Source organism: Embiotoca jacksoni, unplaced genomic scaffold (assembly GCF_022577435.1).
Source record: "Embiotoca jacksoni isolate LCO1_2020_lvr unplaced genomic scaffold, fEmbJac1.0.p SCAF_23, whole genome shotgun sequence".
Lineage (NCBI taxonomy): Eukaryota > Metazoa > Chordata > Actinopteri > Embiotocidae > Embiotoca > Embiotoca jacksoni.
Genome location: NW_027185374.1, coordinates 6431127 through 6452605, shown reverse-complemented (window position 1 = coordinate 6452605; position 21479 = coordinate 6431127). Strand labels below are relative to the sequence as shown.

Sequence of the window (21479 nt, the reverse complement as noted above, 5' to 3'; positions counted from 1 at the left end):
TCTTTGAATATTTTGAATGACTTTTCTATCACTTTTTAGAGTATGACCTTTTTCTGAACTGACATGCAATTACTTCTCACTGTGAGGCAACTGCTCTAACCAGTGCACAATAAAAAAAAAAAAGTGTCTTCAGGACTTTTTGTTTTGTATTGTTATTGACCTTTGGTTTGGTATTAGTATGAGTCCATGTACAGTACATGTGTTTCCATACACAACTCACCTTAGGAGCCCTCCATGAACCATGTGGCTTCTTACCCTTGCAGGGATTTGCACTCTGTGAACTGTGGCTTATTAAGTGGACTCACCCTCTATAAACCATTAACCACGTGTGTTACCTTGGGGCGGGGCTCAAACCTGTGTCTTCATGAGGTTGTTCCCAGCTCAGCATCAGTGTCGTAGACCGCTGGACTATCTTCGGTGCCGGAGGGCAGATCGCAGCAGGAGTAGTGTTTCACGGAGTTCACTCAGAGCTTTCCAGCGACTCAATCGACAATCTGGTTAACTCAACAGGTAAACGATTCTACTTCACCAAGGTTTCTATTAATGGTTCAAATTCCACCTTGGCCTGTTGATCATGATTCACCTTTTAGTGAAGTTGAAACGTTTGGAGAAATTGAATAAGTTTTGTATACACTACACATGACAGGAAGATATTTATAGTATAGTTATAGTTTGCAGTGAGCCAAAGATTTTGTCATAATGCTGTCTCGCTTCTGGGAAGATTGGTGGTGCAGTGGTTAGCATTGTTGCCTCTCAGTAAGAAGGTTGGGAGTTTGAGTCCCCCCTTTGTCATGATTTGAAAAAAATCATAAGTCATTTTTGAATTTGAAAATGCCAGTCATTTTTTTAACAACATGCCAAAGCATGACTTTTGGGTCACTTTTTGTCCACGACGCCACTGGCACAGCGATCGACGAAAACAAATTATTTTGATAACTTTTAATTCCAAACATGTTCAGAGTGCACAGACTAAATTTCAAGTCGGTCCGACAAAATCTGTAGGAGGAGTTTGTTAAAGTACAACATGTGTGAATCCCCAAAAATGGCAACTAAATTCACCAAGGTTGCTATTAATGGTTCAAATTCCACCTGTTGATGGTGATTCAACTTTTAGTGAAGTTGAAACGTTTGGAGAAATTGAATAAGTTTTGCATACACTACACATGACAGGAATATATTTAATATCACTGCAGACCCCCTTGAAAACACATACATCTACTATCTAAAGAATGTCTGCGGCACTTTTGATCCCATTTGAATGAATATTTGTGGACGGTGGCGTTATAAGTTGCAGTGAGCCAAAGATTTCTCACAATGCTGGATAACCCTTGGGAAGATTGGTGGAGCAGTGGTTAGCACTGTTACCTCTCAGTTAGAAGGTTGGGGGTTCAAATCTCCCCTATGTCATGACTGTTTTAAAAAAAAAAAAATCATCATACATGTAATGTTTGGAGAAGGTCGGTCCATGTACATAAGAATAACAGCCATTTGTAGTTTCATGGCGAGACGCCCAAAATGGCCGCCACGCCACGGGCACACCCATCTGCAAAAACAAATTCTTTTAACAACTTTTAATCCCAAACATTTTCAGAGTATACGGAAAAAAATTCAGGTCGGTCCGACAAAATCCTTAGGAGGAATTCGTTAAACTACAACATCTGTGAATTGCCAAAAATGGCGACTAAATTCAAAATGGCGGACTTTCTGTTGAGCTGACATAATGGTGCAATGTAACTTTTTTGTACTGTGATACACATGTCCACCGAATTTTGCGCATGTCGGTAAATGTAGCTGCCGGGGCATCTCTCCAGGGGGCGCTATCGAGCCATTTGGCCACGCCCACTCGCGACTCCGCTAGAATAAGACATTTTTTGCCGGGAGACACGTGCGTACCAACTTTCATGAGTTTTTAAATATGATAAAGCCGCCAAAAGAAAAATGCAGTTCTTTGCGGAGAAAAATAAGGAACGAGAATAATAATTCCTCGGATAACAAAAGGGCGTTCGCATCGGGCCCTAATAAGACAGCTATAAAATCTTCCAATTGATTTTTTTAAAATTTTTTTTTTATTGGGAGTTATAATTATAACAGGTGTCAACGTGAGTAAAATTGAAAAAAAAAAAAAAAAAAGGCAAAACTGAGAAAATATCGCCAGTCCATTCATGCAGTCTGTCTCATTGTGTTGTAATAACCGCTCTGTCACCGGCAGGAGGCGCCCGTTTGCCTTTACACGGCCTCAGCCTGTCAATTTAAGCCGCTGGGGTCAGCTGACAAGACAGTAGCCAATCAGAGGGCGAGGACAGGTTGCGCCGCCTCGCAGTGTGGTGCCCTCAGAGTCGTCAAGGCTCTGGTTGTGGACTATTCGAAAGGGGATCAAGGGCGGTTACGGTTGTACGATGCCGAATAAAACGAAAAAGGATAAGGTGAGTTTTGAGAATTTTCCGAGACTTTCTGTCGGTCGTGAATAAACTTCACGTGACGTTGTTTCTTTCGTGTATTTATTGATAAACCCGGGGACAAAACAAAAGACGTTTTAGCGGCGTCCCATCCCCATTAAAACGTTAGCAAAAAAAACCCAGCAGTCATTACCAGCTAGCCGCTCGCCCTGCCAACATGTTAGGCAAGGTGGTTACGTTGTGCTGGCTTTTTTAAAAATACAACGCCTTTTAACTGAGCATGTTTTGAAAGCATGTGCTTATTCAGGTGTAAAATTGAAGGACTTTTTTTTTTTTTTTTAAAGCTGAAACCCAGGGTCGTGTTGACTGTGAAGTAACGACAGCTAGCTAACGGCAGGTTTCCCAGTGTGTTCAAATAGGAGTGCTAGACTGGGTGGGCAGGCGTGCTATATTTAGCACGGATTTGTGCAGGGCGGCATTCATTGATTGACTGTTAACTGCTGTCGACACCCTACTTCCCCCCCCCTCACCAATTTCAAGTCGACTTAAAGTGAATAAACTTTTTTTTTTTTTTTTTTTTTTTCTTTTCTTCTCCCTCTTGCAGGAATCTTCAAAGTCGGGCAAAGTGGGAAAAAGTGGAGGACAGGAGAACACAGAGCATGAGGTGGGATCACTTACTTTACTTTAAACACTCGCCGAAGTTCAAATGACACTGATATTGCATTGTCACTATGTCAAAATTGTCTGCAATATCGGCAAAGTAACTTGCAACAGAAAGGAATATACGTGATGGTCCTCAGATGAGAGTCTGTAACTACATTATGTTCCATGACTGGTAGGCTTTTCTAATATTGTGTTATTCATTCCCTATAAATCACAATCTATAACGTGTGGGCTGAGGCTGCAATAAGTGGAATACCAAACAATGCAAAACACCACAATAGCCCCCACTGTACAGCGCCTATATATAGTATTGTGTACTTTTGGACAAGTTGTACGCTTGTCACGTGGTGGAGCAGGTACTCATGGCAGGGGTGTAGGAAGCCACCTCTGGCATAAAGCGACAAAAGCCTACTTGATTTAAGACCTCAGTGTTCTTTGAATGTATTTGTGACATCAGAATTGTCCCCTGCAACCAGGTTTTGTTGAGTGCGAGGGATTTTGATACTGTAACTACAGCGTTTTTCAACTTTTGTCAGATAACAGTTGCCACGCCTTGCTCACATACTAACACTGAATGCGAGCCAGATACAGACCACAGTCAGATATTTTAGTGTGCCCTACTCATGAGGCTTTATAACCCTAATCTTGCTGTGAAAGCGAAATCGCGGGTTTCGCCAGTTGATGTACTTGTTTGATTGGTTGAGGAGCCATCGGGGTAATAAAAAAACAAACACCGTGTGCTGGTGAGTGAAGCGTTCAAGTACATTTACAAATCGGTTTGCACCTAGATCACGGCATTCTGAAGATTGTCGAGTTCATACGATGCTATAAAACAACAACATTTAATTCAAAACACTACATTTAGTAGAGTTTCAAAATCCTTAACAATACTGCTGCCATGTATATTTTCAAAAATGTTGTCATAAGCGGTTGCATTGTTGACACTGATTGGAATTGAAGTTAGTATAAGATTGCTGTGGCAAAAGCTAATGCACCAATCTGTAACCTGCCAGGTTGAACAGTAAAACAATTAAAAACAGTGATATGTTGTGACTCGTCTGGATTTGTTTGCTTACATCTGGATTGGGTCACATCTGGGAAAGGGCACCTTTGGCCCACGTGTGTTAAACATTGTGTTCGACCTGCTGTTGCACAGGCATCTGGTGCGAATCCTTACGTCACATTATGGTGCTGCATGGTTATATGCTGTGTTTACAAAATAAAATGAGGGCATTCAGTGGTACCCAGTGCACAGTATGGTTCAAACAGTATTCCCTCGTATACCTTTATTCCAAGATAAAATACGCCCGTTAACAAATTTAGTAACGTCAGAATTAAGACAAACCTCTTCCGCGATCTTCACAATTGCCACATCTAAGAATCTGAAGAACGCATCTTCCTGCAGTCTTCAAAGAACTGGAGGCTTCTTTTTTTTTTTTTTAACAAGAAGTGAAACATCTTGATGCACTCATTTTAGGTCTGGTTTGACAGCTGACACCTCCTTGAAAACAAAAGGTAGTCCTCTTTACTAGATCATAATATTAATATTCTAAGTGCTGCTTACCACAGGTGTATATTTTGTTGGCCTATATTATACACCAGTCCGGTTTATTGTCTTATAGAAATGTACACTTGTCTGTTATATGGCTTAAAGACGTTATCTGACATCCTCGGCTGGTGGTCTCAGCCTCCTCCCAGCTTCTTGCTGAGTAATAATCCTGCATGTTGAGTGTCAGCAGCCATTAAGCAGATCTACTAATGCACCAACGTTGTGTCAAATTAAAAATGCCGGGCTGCAAACTGCGGGTACCATCCCCCCACCGGTCCTTTTGCTTCATACGCTTTGTTAACCAAGAAGTGCTTCACAGGAACACGTACGTATATAAGATATAAGAAGGCTTCATTTGCTGTGTTTGTAGCAAACATAACTGAAGAGGTCATTTTTAAAGCATTGAATGAGAAAAAAATAAATGGCAGATGTTTCTACTTTGGCTTAATACATTTACAAGTTCAGTTAATTCTAATCTTTGTAGTCCATTAATATGTAATTTAGTTATCAACAGAGGCGAGCTCAGCATTTACTTGACAGCTTTCTAGTGGCACAGCCTAAGCTCCTGTCTGGTAGTGGTGCACAGACTGTGGCCAACTTTAGCTGGGTCTTAAATGAATTTGATAAATCCCTTGTGAGTCAGACTGACACGACTCCACAGCTGCATCTGGTGAAGTAAGCTCTGCGCCATCAGGTGGATGTTGACGAGGCAGACAAACCAACTGAGAAACTTGTTACATTCAGGTGATACCACATCAGGGTTAGACGCGACCCCACAAATGTCCCTCTCCGTGTTTTGACGTTGTTGGTCACACAGCTGGTCAACTTGACGAGTGGACATGAAAAGCAGAAGTTTGTTTTGACCTTGTGAACTTCCATGCCGTAATACAGTGTTGTAACCCATATCTGTTCATGGGGTAAACAGTGGTTTATGACCTCGGTTACATAATACAATACTCCACCTTATTGAGTGAATGGTAACATGCTGCATATAATTAAATGTACCCATCTAGCGCACGCCAGGCAAACGGCTTGGGCTCATGGCTACATGCACAACGTTTTACCAGATTCCTGAAAAGGGTCTTGCACTCTCTTTCACACTCTGTGCACCTTTGTGCTGCACGTGCTCACTCTTACCTCGGTGCAACTAATGTGTGTTTTTCTCTTGTTTCAACAGAGCTCGAACAGGAAGGCTAGCAATAGTGTCCCTCCCACCACTCAGCTGCTAAAGGGAAAGCAGACGGGTTCCCAGACACCTGTCAAAAAGGACAAGAGACAGAGTTCCTCTCGCTTCAGTCTGAGCAACAACAGGGAGCTGCAGAAACTGCCAGCTTTTAAAGGTATTTACCTGAACAAGCCAAAAGCCTTTAACCTAATTACATAATGAACTAACTACCCAGTGCTCTAGATTTGGGAGCTGTTGCATTTACATGCATTATGTACTACATACAGTATCGAGTGAGCTAATGTTTCCATGCTGGAGGGTTTTGCACATGAGTTGAGGAACTTTGCACCAGTGTCCCTTTTGTTTGCAAAAATGAGGATTTACAATACATAGAATTCTGAATTCAGGATTGAAATCAACCAAAAGTTAAATATTTTAAATAGTTTTCTTGTAGGCAGGTGAGAAAAAATACACAGGCTTCCGGTTCCTGTTTGTGTTTAAAATGGGAGAAATCCCTGTAATCTTGACACAGTTAAGTGCAGGCCTCACAAACATGCATACACAAAGCCTGTTATTTACAAAGTCTTTCCCCACCGAAATGTCCGTGAACATCCCTTGCTGCATCACCCTCATTTTAATACCGAGCTGAGTATGACATTACGCAATACGGGGAAACAAACAGAGGACGTACATGGCATGGATTTTGCTCTGGATTTAACCCAAGTGTCTATATTTAGTGGTAATCCTGAGATAAAGCTTTAATTCCATGGTCCTTGTGTTTCCGAATGTTGCCAGTGACCAGATAGGAAATGTCTATCAGCTTTACTACTATTCCTTCTCATTTTCTTTTCATCCCAAACTTTACAGATGCATATTGATATTTTCTTTAATGTTTGAACTGAGTGCCAGCGTAGCATCAGAGGGAAAAGCAAGGAGTGGACATTGCTGTTTTACGCCTGTGTGTATGCATGCATGAATACGCACAACAATTCCAGCTGATGCCTTTTCCCAGTGTGTGCAAAATAATTATCTGAGTTGATGGCACTGAAAACAAACGGCTATATTGACATTCTTGGCTATTAGGTAAATGTGCAAATATACATTTAAATAAGAAAAAATATATATATATTTTTTTTACAGCCAATAGTAGCAATAAGATTGACAGCAATAATTAGTTATCCTGTGATTTGCAATTAAAGGTGTGTTATTGGTTCAAAATATAAAGTTTTAATACACTAGAAATGTTGAAACTTAGAAAATATGGAGAAAAGATAAAACAATTGTAGACAGTGTCCTCATTGGAGAAAAAAATAATAATCATTAATATTATTATTATTATTATTATTATATATATATATATATATATATATTATTTAAATAAGCAAAACAAAGTTTTATACAGTGGAGGTTTTAAATATTTTACAGTTGATACAACACTATGACCTGAATAACTTGAATTGTGGTGATCGTTATCGCGCTGGTACATAAGGTAAAAACCACACTTGCACACAAGTCTGTCTGCAAAGTTCAACCTTAACGTTGTGCAGTCTACCGGCGTTACTGGAGGTGAAGTGGGAACAATAGAACTCAAGACACACCATTAAAAACAGGAAGCTTGTCCTGTGAGTTCCAAGTTATAAAACATACCACCATTCACAGCTGACTTTTCTCTCTCTTTGGTGTTAGCCACTAAAATATCGGTCCAACAATGGTTTAGTTTATTTAGTTTTAGAAATATGTATCTTGCAGTGAGCACTTTGCAGCCACTCAGGAAATGTCATTGCTCTCTGTGGAAGTCTCGGCGAATAGAACAAAGTTAAGTGTCTATCTGTGACCTAAGGCGGCCGCAGTTGTTGTGTTACTGTACAACAGTTGTTCTCCATCCAGTATTTTTGGTGAGATTGGAGTGAATGGATGAACAAAGGAGTTGCCTCAGTCATAAAAAAAAGAAGTTAGCCATTACTATTGTACTCTGTCAAGAAACCAATATAATAACTTAGTTCATGATAAAGCCGGCTCACTTCCCACACCCCAGTGACAGCTCTGATAACATTCAGCAAAACATTATCCCACAGTGGCCTAGAATATGTTATCACTTAGTCCTGTCCAAACAGGCTCCTCGCTTGGCCTGTTTTCATTCCAGGCATGTCCACCACCTGCTGATGGAAACACATGGCCGTGTGGCTGTCCTGCACAGCCACAAAGTTGAGGCGAGACTAAAAACCCTGACCAGAAGGAGGCCTTTCCCATGAACTCACCCCGAATCCATGTGTGCTTTTTGTGACTGCAGAGCACAAATAAACTGTCTCCGCTTTTGCATTTGGTCGGGCAACAATTGAATTGCTTTCTCTTGGAGACCGTGTGTGGTGAGCTGCTGTTTCTGTGTGTAGGTTTTACAGGGTTTTAACAAAATACACAAATCAAGACTTTTGTGCTTTGTATAAATGTTCGCTAGAGCTCTGTCTGACTGCAGCGAGTAAACGGGAGATAAACGCTCTACACGTGCACGTTTCTGTGCTGCCTCGTCTCAAGTGTTCGTGCTCATGCCAAAAAGCCCAGAACAACAACAACAGTTGTTGCCTCTGTATGTGTTCTCCTCTAAAGCAGAGCTGTCCTGCTCTGAGCGGCTGTCTCACAGGGTTTGTCTCCACCTGCTGGTTAGGAGATTCAAATTTGTGAGTTAGTGTTGGCCGACTGAAATAAAAAATGTTTGTGTTAAGACGGAAATATATTCAAACCCAAGTCTTGCATTGTGGCAGGAAAAAAAAAAGAAGATGGGAAGTAAAATCTTGGTTTAGTGTGATTTTTTTTTTTTTAATTATTATTTTTTTTATTTATTTTTTTTTTAAATCAGAAATTCTGTCATGACGGCACAGGTTACAGATAAGTTGTTGAATTAAGTAGGACTTTTGCTATGCATTCTGAATTCAACAGTTCCAATGATTTTATTTTATTTTGAAACAATATCAAAACATTGCACAAGATTAGAGAAAGAAAATCAAAATAAAAAAAATGTCCTAAAATAAGAGAAGGAAAGGAAAATATAAAAACACCAATGACCTAAAGCATTTTGACTACTCACAGATGAAAGTTGATTATCAACAGTGCACACCAACGTGGGAAATGTTAGCAGCCCACAAAGAGACAGAGAGAGACACCAACAGCGTAGATGTGAAGACACCATTTCTTTTATGACTACTTCAACTTTGTAACAGGAAAGGTAGCGTACTAAGGGGTTGGGTGGCTTAAAATACGCCTTGAATGTGTGAAAGAGAATATAACAGAAGTGTAGCTTTAATTTTAAGATTTCAGGAATCAGTCTGGGTTGCAGCAGTTACTACACGAGTTGTGTCACTATGGAACAGAATGTCTGTAACATTGTTTGCTTAAGACAGCGAGTCTACTACAGTGTTTGCTTAACATGTGGAAGACTAAAACATGGAGGCTACTCTTAAGCAGAGTTTTGGTTTGTCCTTTTCTTGATTTTTAAAAAAAAAAAAAAATTTTATTTTTATTTTTTATTTTTTAAAGCCAGATTCATGTAGTGTCTGGTAGGATACCAACGCTTCAGAGCTCAAAGGGGTCATGTGGATCCTTTTTTAAAAAATTTTAAATTTTTTTTTATCATGGTCGGCAGATACTATAGTTGCTGCAGGATACAACAGGGCAAGGCCGGTTTCAGGGAAGGATTTCCTCTTCCATTTGTGCAGGTGGGAGGAAAAGGCTGCTACACCTCATGAGAGAGACTTCCTTGGACAGTTCACACAGAAATACAAAAGAAACCGCATAACTCACGAGCATTGATCATGTTGTTTAATCTCTACATTTCTTGCAATGATTTGGCATGACCGTTGTTATAGAAAGTATTTTAACCGACAGCGTTGTGTAATACAAAGCAGTCAAAGAAAGTAAATGCTGATGTAATATTTCATCAAACAGATCAAGAACATCACACCTAATCTGATATTACAGAATTTTAGATTACATTAGATTCTACAATTTTAATGTCATATTTAAAGTGGTCTTTTTTAGGCAATGGTTCTGTAAACGGTAGTTCTCACTATAGTCTAGACTAGGTAGTCTGTTACCACCAACAGTCCGCAATATAGTAAATTGCTATTCATTATTAACTGCACGCAACAAAATCAAATTGTCAATTTTAAGACATAATTATGATGAAATGTTGCCGTTTTAGTGGCACTATTGATGGTGTTTTCTACGAAGTGTGCTCAGCTTCCCACGTAGCATGTGCAACATTTTTGACTGCCAAAATAATACTCCCATTGTAATTTCAGCAGAGTGTCTGAGCAGGAAGTTGCTTCATATTCACACCCTTTATGGGAAAATAGTACAGAGCAACCCGTAATGAACGGACTTCCTTAATTTGAACAAATCGTTTTGCGATTTATGTCGGAATAAGCAGATAAAGGGGAGGTGATCTCGAATCTTGATCCAACTGTGAATCCGTCAGTGGAAGCTGCTTAAGGGGAAAATTAGGTTCAGCTACTGTTAAAAGAGGCTGTGTGCTCCGCTGTGTTTATTGGTCTCATAATAGATCCGAGCCCCGAGCGCTTGTAGAGAGCCGTGACATTTGAAGATCACCAGACCTGTAAATGAACCACTCAGTTGTGTGTCGTTGGCTCTCCTGCCGCTATGAATGATGAGTTTAGAGCAAGCTCTGCTATGACACAAGGAAACACGCTCTCCTGGACAGACTCATGATGCCTCACAAGTACACTCTCTTTCCACTGCCACAAATAGCACGGACACAGCAAATGAATGAATGCATGCATGCATGTGCCAAAGGAGCTGCTGGGAGAGTTTGTAACATGTGGGCATGTTTGGTGTCGTCTTGTCTTCATCAGAACAACAGATCTTCAGATGGGAGGTTGCCCCTTCACTGGGGAACAGAATAGAAAGAAAGAGCCCTTTGTATGCTCGGACTCGGCCGTGCTGCTGAAATACTTCTTTATCATATGTATTAGGAACAGCAAGAGTTCTTCTTTGAGAGTAAATCATCACGTTGGGGATGTCGTCATTCCCATTTTTGGGCCGCGTAGCTTAGTTTAGGGCTTTCAAGTTTTCCAAGTTGCTGACCAACCTGGGTGGCTGATTCACAGCTCAAGGCCGTGTAGCATAAACAACATCAGTGATACCAGAAACTTGGGACCAATGGAAGTCTGTTTACTTGGCACAGCTCTTACCTGTGTGGTTTCTTTATGCAGCAAACATTAGCAAGTTGCTAATTTTGGCCTTTACTGTGACGCCCCCTGCATTGCATTTGTGTGGTTTTGCTTGGTGCATCAGAGAGTTTAGCTGCTTCCCTGCAACTAGACCTTATCTGTGTGTGTGTTTGTATATGTCCCTGCTGTCCCTGCAGCCTTATGACACATATTGGAGATAGTATGTGTCACAGTGTGGATGCACAGGGATTCAAACCTGCTGCCCAGTAAGCGGTGCAGCGGTCACTGCATTTTTGAGTTGAGTTTGTCAGCATGCTTTGTATTGCACTGAACTGTCTGCATCATTGTAGACTCGGCCTTTTCCCGCACAGCGGTACAGCGCGGGGTTTTGTCCCCAGCGCTACTGAGGCAGAGTGCAGCTAACTGCATACGCACATCCTGTGTTGCTCGCGTTGAGACTTCCTGCCCTTCCTGTTTCTGTGTCACATACACCTGGGCTCAGGCTGTGCTCCTGGAGAGCCATCTGTAATGCAAATACAGATCTGACAAGCAAGTGTTACAGTACGTGGCTTGGCTCGTTTTGGATTTAGCAAAAATCACGAGGTCCGAACTCGCCATGTGACTTGCATTCTTAATGTCTGTGGTGGTCTTGTTTTTAATGTATTGAACTGCTCGCATTAGATGCGAGTTTTGCATTTTATTTTGTTGTTGGGAGTTGGTCTGTGAATGAGAAAGGAGTAGTGTGGTAGGAGTGTTACACCCCCCCCCCCCCCCCCCCTGTGGTTCTTGCATGCAGCCTGCTTGTTGTATAGGAATGTGTTTTTCCTGGTATTGTTATTCTGATTCTATGCATATCCAAACAGGCTAAACTGACTTCAGAACTGTTGTCCCTGCTTTAAAAACTCTTTCACAGATGTAGCTGCTCTTGCCCCAATCACAGCGACTGTCCCACCCCTTCCCCCCCCCTCCCTCCCCCACCCCGCAGCCCACCAGCCAATCCCTTCCCTCGTGTTTATTTATTCTGACAGAACCGCCCATGTGATTGCAGCCAGCCAACCGGGTGGCTACTGTGGGGGATGACATCACTAACTAGCTGGTTCCCTCCAGCAGCAGGGGAGCTTCATTTTCTGCTCCGAGTGTTCGTGCTAAAATGGAGGCTGGCTCCTCGCCTTAGCCTGCGCTGCCCTCTTCTCCCCTGTCTGCTGCCTCAGCTCACTGATGTTGGCATGTACTAGACCTGCCAGTGGGATGGTTCTGGATGCACCGAGCTCCAATGGGCCTTTCCAGCCTGTGGCCCTCATGCATTTTAGAGGTGAGAAGAGGAAATTTTGTCTCTTCTGATGCTGTGTATTTGTGTGTTTCAAGGGGAGATGGGCTACAATGTTGTTGCTATTGAGCAGCTGCAGCTGTTAATTTCGATTTTTAGACCGTAAAATATATATATATATATATATATCGGGGGACTTTCCTGAGAGTAATGCAGGGGACTGTGAGACTTTTACCTCTTAATGTTGTTGGGATGAGTGTTCGGGGAAAAGGAAGCGGGTGATTGTGCTTGTGTGTCAACGAGGAAGGGTTTTGCAAAGACATTGCATAGCTTAGCCTCAGTCAGGGAGGGAGGGCGAGAGAGTGAGAAAGAGTGTTCGTTTTGAGTCTCCCCTCCCCCATCAAGACTACTGATGTCATAGGAAGTGAGGTCAAAGCTAGTTGTTAGTTTGTGTGTGTATTGTAAGGTATATGGGTATCTGGTTTAATTCGACACACACCTAAGTTCAAATGCTCCGTTTTTTTTGTTGCTGTATCTCCAGCGGACGTCCGAGTTATTGTTTACTCAGACCTGCAAGTGTGTTGGATTGAGCCTGGAAAACAGAAACAAGAGTTCCTCCCACTGCAAGTGGTACAAGCTTGAGGCTTGTTTGTTCAGATATTATTTTCTTTGCAATCCATCTCTTTAAAACAAACGGACGCAGATGGCACTGAACATTTTAACATGGAGCCTACTGTAACACATAGTTACTGCTGCCACTGATTTGACTTTCATGTTGTGGCTCAGGAGTTAAAAGGACCACTTGACATTTAAATACGAATACTTCCAGCCAAGTGGTAGCAGGAAGTCACATGTCCTGATTTGCATCGGAAAGCTTCTGTCTGCACCGACAACAAAGTATTTTCCATTGGCAGCACTTTATTATATCTGTTTATGACATATTTAGTAGTAGACAATGTTGGATTCAAGATTTTTTTTTTCCTCATGGCTGGCTTCCTGTTTGCAAGCTGGAGCCTTCAGAAGAGTAAAGGTTATTTGCCCATCCATGCAGAGATGCCTGTGTGTGAAGTCTGCTGTTGCACAGCATGTCTCTTAATATTTTAGGCCTGCTCAGAAACCCTAGTGCTGTTGTGTAACGGGAGCTGCTCGACCTCTTGGCAGTCCGAGGTTGATGAGACGAGGTGCTCATTGGGCGGCTAATATTTTGTCTCGTTAGTAATAGGCACGAACCATCCAGACACTGAACTCAACTTTGCACATTTTGCACAGAAGGTCTTCATTTAACTGAATACACTCAGGAAAGTCTTTTGAAATACGTTTATTTATTGGGGGTTTAGGGGCTTCATAGGAAAACAGGAGGAATACCTCTGCAGTCACAGGGATTTATAGTCATTCACTTGCATGCATTTGGAGAGCTTTGTTTTTCATTTAGACTCTAAAAAGTATTTAGTCCCGTTTTGACGATGAACAGGAAAACGCTTTAAAGACACTCTTTTGAAAGGAGCACGCTGAACAAAAGGAGAGCTAGAAAAATATGGCTTCGCGTCACAGTTGAAAACTGCAGCTTGTTAGAAAGGAATACAGAATACATTTATATACTTTCACTGTGCTTTACATAAACATAGTGCAGAAACATAAAACAGATCACCATTACTGTTATCCACGGATGTGGTGGCCACAGCTCAGGAGGGAGGCAGACTGCCAGCTGTTTCACTCTTTTAATGTGGTCAATTAGATCTTGTTTGTGGCTTATAGTTTGGATGAAGGAAGTGAAATACGATGACTCTGAAAACCCAGAGAGACTTGTCAGTAAATTACACTGTCAGAATATAGTTTTGAAATCTGCTGGCTTGTTGTTCCAAGTTATTGTACTTTTCAACCAACCCCTAATGGCTGAAATACATTCAAAGAATAAATCGATGTCTTCACCACTTCAGGAAACCCAAGTTGTAAATACTTTCTCGAGAAATCTGTTTCAGAGAATTGTGAAACAAAAGTGTTTTTGAGTCAAGAAATCAATAACTATGTTCCTGAAGATGCGGTGTAGCGTTTAGAAGGCAGCTGCGTTTCACGCTGTGTTGAATGCTGGCGATGCTGCCACTGTGACCGAGGTGGAGGGAAAGTCTGCCAGAGGTTCAGTTCCAGGTTCAGGTTGTAGTCCGTGTTTGTGCAAACCGACCGTACTGGATCTCTTTGCTCTGACTTATTTCACCAATGCCGAGTAATAATATTTTGAACAGGATCAACTGCGGCAGCAGGCCCTTAGTGAGGCAACATTCAAAACATGGCTGTGCAAAGAATTTATATGAAACGGATCACGGCGCTGCTTGTTTCCTTATTGCAAAAGCTATTCAATACGTTTGCATATCACCTGGACGTTTCCTAATATGTCTTTGAAGTAACAAAGCCTCACAAAAATATTTATTACAGTTGTGTCATTAAGGAATATATGAACGATGGATACAAAATGCCAGTAAATTGAAGATGCCAGCAGCAAAACTAAGACTGCTTAGAGAGACCGTTCTCATACAAGTCATATGAGTGTGTGACTTTTACATGAATGTGTCAATTACGTATCGTTTTCCTGTTTGGAGAAAATACCTGAAGAAACGTGGTCATTTCTTTGCAGGTTCATAGAATCAGTGTGGTTGGTTTGTTTTCCTGTGTTGCTGGTAAACGTACGCGTACACCATGGGTCTTGGCGCGAGTTGTTGTTTCTTCGGGTTGTGCGATGCACACTTCGAGTTAACATAACCTACTTTATGTCGGCATGAAATGTGACGTGAATAAAGGCTTTCTTGTGTCATACACTGGGCTTTATTATCTGCGTTGCTACCGTGTGCTCTGCATGTGATTTGAGGTTAGAATAAATGTCGGTACACATTTCAAAGCGTTCAAACTGTATTTCATACTTAGTCAACGTATACAAGTGTACGCTGAGACTCTTTCACATGCACATTCGGTTTGTTTATGGTCAATACGAAGGCTAAGTGCTTAAGTAGGTTTTCTTTTTAATTATACTTTTTTTATTTTGAGCTTCAGGTGTTTGTTTTCTGATATTTAAGGTGTGTTTTGTAGGAAAATCTTGGATCGTCTGTTTGGCATTTAAAGTGCTGTTTTGCTCCACCTGTTGCGTACTTGACCAAATTACAACTCCTCTGAAGTCTTTACCGTTTCATTTTTATGAACATGATGAAGGACTTCTTTTCAGCGCCACCTGTGTATTTCTACCCTTTCATTACGTTCTGTAGAAAGTGAGTCTGCTGGGTTTCCCCTTTACTCCCAGTCGGTATTATTCATGTTTTACAAGGTCAAGTTGGCTGACGCATCTCTCTGATGGGATCAGCATATCGGCAGCATATGATTCCAGCGTAAGAGCAGCACGCACGCCTACATGCATCCGTGATCTAGCAAGGGTCGACCCCTCCGGTCCAAAGTCCCCGTCTCTCTACGTGCTGTCACCATGGTGACGTATGGTACACTTGCAGATTGTTAGTAACGAGACGAGACTGACTGATGACTCACAGACTGTGACGAACAGATTAATGCTGCCCAGTAGGTAGGTTTTTGGAAGGTGACATTTTGTTTTAAGTCACTAATCCCCGTGTTGGATGAAGCACCCGCCCATTTGTTTTGGTTTCAGGGTGTCTTTTTGAAGCTCGGGAATCGGACCAACTCAGGCTAATTTGCAGGAGAAGCTGTTTTTCTGACTCGTGTCACTTCTTACTGGCTCCTACTGCAATTTTGGTCATTTGAAAGCAAAATATATCCTCCCTAGGTGGAAGACGTGTGTCCCAGTGCATAACCTAAAGCACAACAGAGTGTATAATGTTACTGGTTACTCCGTGTGAGATAGACTGTTTATGGTAATGGTGTCGTAGCCGGTCTTCCCCAAAAAGCGGCAAGTCAATTACACTTTATGCAGAGCTCTGCTTCCTGAGTACTGACGAGAGCTGCAGGGAAAGCACACATTATGGCTATTTTAAAACGCCTACAATAGTTTACCTGTCTTATTTTAGTCGTTTTATAAAGTCTGACCTGGTTTTATATCCTGCGTGTTTGCAAAAGTTTTGATGTACGAGTCGAGAAAGCCCTTCAGGATCCCGGGCAGCGAAGGACGTCCGAGTGAAACACCCGAGAGTTGATGAAAATCGTTGTACATTTTGAGTGGATATTATATCATTACTTAAACACGTATTTCACAATAAATGCAGTTGATTAAATGGAATTCATATTGTGTTGAGGAATAATGTCTGTCACCTTTATGCTAATGTTGGTTTGAGGCTGTAATGTAACATTCCGTTCAGCTGAGATGAGCTCGTTGTGCAGCAGCTGCAAAAGCACGTAATGATTTTTTTTTTTAATTTATTTTTTTTTAAATTGCAAGTTAATGATGATGCACAGACAGGTGGGGCTCCATCTTCCCGCAGGATGATTTAAAGCCTCTGCATTATTGATGTAGTGGTAGCGCTGTCTGTGAAAGGCTAAATTATTGATTGCGCAATTCCATTAGATTTTTGGTAATGATTGTTATGGCACCAAGTAAAACTGAAATATGCTAGTCATCACCTCCTCAAGTGCAACACGGATGAAAAAAAAACAAAAAACTAGTAAATTAGTTGACTATTAGTTGAAAAGAAAATGTATCGGCAACTTTGATGATCAATTGAATTAATAATCAATTCAACTGAACTTTCAAACTGTCAGATGTGGGGATTTTTGGTCTTTTCTTTGTCATATGATTGTCAATTGAATATTGTAATATTTTGGACAAGTCATTTAAAGACATGCTTTGGGGTCTGTCAAATGATAATGTAATTTTTCACATTACGCAACATTTTATTAGATCAGATGATCAATTGATGAGTTGTGAGCAGATGTTGCCCGTTTTCCTTTAATACCTTTAAGATCACTCCGAGATATACGCACACGCACACACACACACACACACGCACGCACGCACGCACGCACGCACGCACACACACACACACACACACACACACACACACACTGTATTAAAGCAGGATAAAATGTATTAGTTGATCAGAGCAACGAACCATTTGAGAATAAGATGTCCGTGTGTGACGTCTCCATGAGAGTGAGGGACAGTTCCTCTGATACATTGTCATCACTGGTATACCTGACGTTAAATACATTAATGTTCTGTCCTTCAAAGAGAATTTCTTCCTGTTTTTTTTCAGAGAGAAGTAAAATCTTCACCCCAAAAGGCAGGCCTTAATTAATTCTACCCTCTCATCCGTTTCGGTTCTGCAGACGTTCCCCCCGCGGAGCAGGAGAAGCTGTTCATCCAGAAGTTGCGTCAGTGCTGCGTTCTCTTCGATTTTCTCTCCGACCCACTGAGTGACCTGAAATGGAAGGAGGTGAAGCGGGCAGCACTGAGCGAGATGGTGGAGTACATCACCCACAACAGGAACGTCATCACCGAACCCATCTACCCAGAGGTGGTCCACATGGTGAGTTTGAAACTCAGTAAATCAGCAACTTTGGTTTGTCGTCCACGTCAACATTCATATCGGTTACCAAACGTTCCCTACCAGAGAATGGGATTCTTGTATAGTTTAAGGATACTCCCATTAGCTATCTGATTACTGAGTCATTAAACTCCAGAGGAGGCTCATGGTCCTTGTATGTAAAGCAGTGCAGTTGCTCATGTTTGAGGTCAAGAATCTTTTATGCACACTATTCTGGAATTTGTTGTCTTACTGTGGAGCTCGACTTTGCAGTCACATTACAAACAAACAGCCTTATTCTTGTAAAGAGGAGCCTTCCTTGGTTTGTCTTTTGAACCGTGAACTCCAAATTATCGCAAAAACTTGCTTTCATATTTAGTGATCTGACTTATGTCCGCGTGCTCATAGTAAGAAATGAAAACATATATTTCACAACAATTGTACAGTCAAAAATATTGATTAATGTGTCACAATGATCTTAAAGTTTCCATACAACTCATTTTGAGTAGCATTAGTATCATAATGCTCACAAAACACGGATTGCTTTTATCTGAAGGGTTTCATTATGAACATTTATCACATCATCACAGCCTCCCCTCAGATTAAGGCCTTTCCTAATTTGTACGAGTACATTGCCAGTCATAATCACCAGTGATGAGTGATGTAAGACTTTACCCTACCTCGCGATATTATTCTGCCTATTGTTCATGACGCCCATTACATTCCCGAAACCACATCGTGCCTTTCTGCCGTCTGTCTTGGCTCAGATAAATGTCGCCATGGAGGTCATTTCGTTTTAAAGAACGGTCAATTTAATGCATCGCTCGGTTACATGCTCGTGAGTTGTCAAGTGTCACTGAGGTGAAACGCGATTTTCTCTTATCGTCTGTAAAGTTCTACGAGCTGTACCTGTGAAAAAGGTTCTGCTGACGCCTCTGACCTTAAAGAGCCACCTCACTGTTGCTTTTTATCCCATTAACCTACGTGTAATGATCTATTTGTTGTGAAGGTAGATTATTCTTTTTCATGTGGGCTGGTTTTTTTTTTGGTAACGTTTCCTCGTTGAGTCATAGGAAACTGACATGAGTAGGAGTTGAGGAAAATTGATAGGCGAAGCATTGTGATATTTTGCCTGGCAATATTGTATTGATAGAGGCGTCAAGTATTGATATTTTATGTCGGTGTGGTTTAGTCTGTCAAACAGACCGAAAACTTTATTTTGATAAATAAAACGGATGTTCTCAAAGTTTTCCTTTGGGGACTTAATTTGCTGTTGAAAAAAAGGCAATAAATTGCAATGCACAGTATGTTCAGAAAATTCTAACACATCACATTAATATTGTATTGGGACTTAAGTATGGTGATAATATCGTGTCATGGGGCTTCTGGTGAGTCTCCCCCCACACCACATGAGCATCACTGACTTCACTTTAAACACCGAAATCTGTCTCATAAACCAAACTCATCTTTTTAAAATGGTTAAATAAATCAAATAAATCGCTGGTAAGCCATTAAGTGATTTCAGTTTCCCTCTCAAGTCATCACTTGGCAGTGTTTGTTTAAAGATTCTTACCGTTCACGAGGTGACAGAAGCTACCTTTGTTAGCCTGAACCTGTTCAATCTGTCGGGCTGCTGTCAGCGTGGCTGTCACTGAGCTCCTACTGTATATTTACTGGAAATGTTTTTGTGGTTGTGGTCTCGATGTGTTCACGCTGCCAGACTCTCTTACCCAAGCCAAATTAACAAAGCCTTTGATGTCAGTTAAAGCCCTGCCTCAATGCCACACGGTAAACTGCAGATGATCAAGGTGCAAATTTCCTCCCGTCCTCCTCGTCGAGGCTTTATTTGATCAATGCGGCCGAACATGCAACCGCGCTGCCAAATCAGCATTAAAATATATTCTTATTCCTGGCAGCCCGTTTCCCCTGTCCCCTTAAAGACAAGGACTCTTTGAAGTCCACTGATTGCTTTCATCATCAAAGAATAGAGACTGACACGACAGACTCCGTTATGGCAATAAAGAGTGTATTCTTATGTTAACACTTTATTTTCCCTCATAAACCCTCGTTCATCCGGAGGATGTGCGACACCTCCAGCTCTGGAACGGTATCTTGAGCCCACGTGTGCACGGCACGTCAGTAGTTGTTCCATTAGTCCCGTTTTCTGGGGGGGAAAGTGAGAAATGGTTTCTGCTGAGAATATAAACATGATGGTGAGTGAGTGTGCCGTGACCTCTGGTCGACCGCACTCTCGAGGGACTTTCTAAATGCACCGTCTAGGAAGTGAGAATAGACTCGGAGAGAAAATAGATGGATGGTCCCAAGTTTGGGGGAATTGTGTCGTCACCGAAACAAGCGGTTATCTCAGACTAACACGAGAGGGAATATTCAACCACCCAGTCCATTTTCATTCATTCTCTTTCCTAAAGAAAACATTTTACAGTTTGAAGGCAGATTTGTTTCTAATGACCTGTCCGTTGAAGCAGTTTTGGGCGATGCGTGATGCACTGGATATCATTTTCTTTTTTGTGAGAGCTAATTTCTCGGTAGACAGCCAAGCATTTCCCTCCAAGGCAACATAAAATCTGCTAATGAGTCAGTTTGTAGAGGCTGTACAACACTGAACATTAATATAAAGATGAAATGCAGAAAATACGATGACAAGTAATGTAGATGAGGGGAAATTTAATATTTTAAAGCATGAATACAATAAATTAAATGATCAAATAAGCTAAATGAGGGCCATAAAACATTTTAATCAAAAGGCAGCACTGACAACTGTTCTCAGACGGTGTTTCGACATATATCGTTTTGAATGTGATCTGTGCAGTAAAATGGCCACTAAATCTCACTGTTCCAGTTTATTTTCTCACGGAAAAGTTGTAAAGAGGCTTCACTTCACAATAAAGTAAATACCTACCTACCTACCACTTCCTCATTTTGCACTCAGTTTCCTCCACAGCTGGTTGGTCGTTAATTGTAAAAATGAAGTATAAGTGAAGCAACCCTTTCTGCTTCTCAAATACTGTGGCTGATAGATTCAGTGATTCTTCTGTCAAATGTATTGTTTTAGAAGCTAACATTCAATCTTCAAGGCTGCAGGTAGAGGAGACCAACTTTACAGCCTAATGTTGACCAGGCTGTGAGCCACCAACTATATAACAACTTTTCTTGGTGTTCAGTGATTCCATTTCAATGCTTTGATATATTATCACAGCATTGATATTTTATTTTGTAGCTCGAACAGATTGAAAATACTAACTTTGTGGGTAGTTAAAACATAGTATAATTAAGTGAGAATCCCTGGAAATGTTTGCAAATAGCTTAACGGTCTCTCTGTTCGCTTTCTGTTTCCCAGTTTTCTGTAAATATGTTTAGGACGTTGCCGCCATCATCCAACCCCACTGGTGCAGAGTTTGACCCAGAAGAAGATGAGCCCACGCTAGAGGCTGCATGGCCACATCTACAGGTACACGCACACACACACACACACACACACACACACACACACACACACACACACTGACACAGACAGTAAAAAGTGTTCCTTATTCACTGCAAGCTGATGAGAGTAAATCAATTCCAACAGTTACCTTCATGTCTTTTAATCTCTGCTCTTCTCCCACAGCTCGTTTATGAATTCATCCTACGTTTCTTGGAGTCTCCGGACTTTCAACCAAACATAGCCAAAAAGTATATTGACCAGAGGTTTGTAATGCAGGTGAGCATGTGCATGGTTATAAAGTTGTGCATTGGATGCATTTTCATCATGATGTTAGAGGACA

At 41.3% G+C, this 21479-nt stretch overlaps 1 protein-coding gene across 3 annotated transcripts in view; it reads left to right on the top strand.

The window, feature by feature from the left end:
• Positions 1 to 2334: 2334 nt before the first annotated feature.
• ppp2r5cb (protein phosphatase 2, regulatory subunit B', gamma b) overlaps positions 2335 to 21479 on the top strand; it is a 37499-nt gene continuing 18354 nt past the window's right edge. For 2 of the 3 annotated variants that reach the window (XM_069158504.1, XM_069158503.1), the window contains exons 1-6: positions 2335 to 2423; positions 3001 to 3060; positions 5786 to 5948; positions 17498 to 17697; positions 21053 to 21163; positions 21323 to 21415. In XM_069158504.1, the coding sequence (XP_069014605.1) occupies positions 2397 to 2423; positions 3001 to 3060; positions 5786 to 5948; positions 17498 to 17697; positions 21053 to 21163; positions 21323 to 21415 (654 nt within the window). In that variant the 5' untranslated portion in view covers positions 2335 to 2396. Of the gene's footprint in view, positions 2424 to 3000; positions 3061 to 5785; positions 5949 to 12062; positions 12269 to 17497; positions 17698 to 21052; positions 21164 to 21322; positions 21416 to 21479 lie in introns of those variants that run through there. The other variant, XM_069158505.1, reaches the window with a different exon arrangement.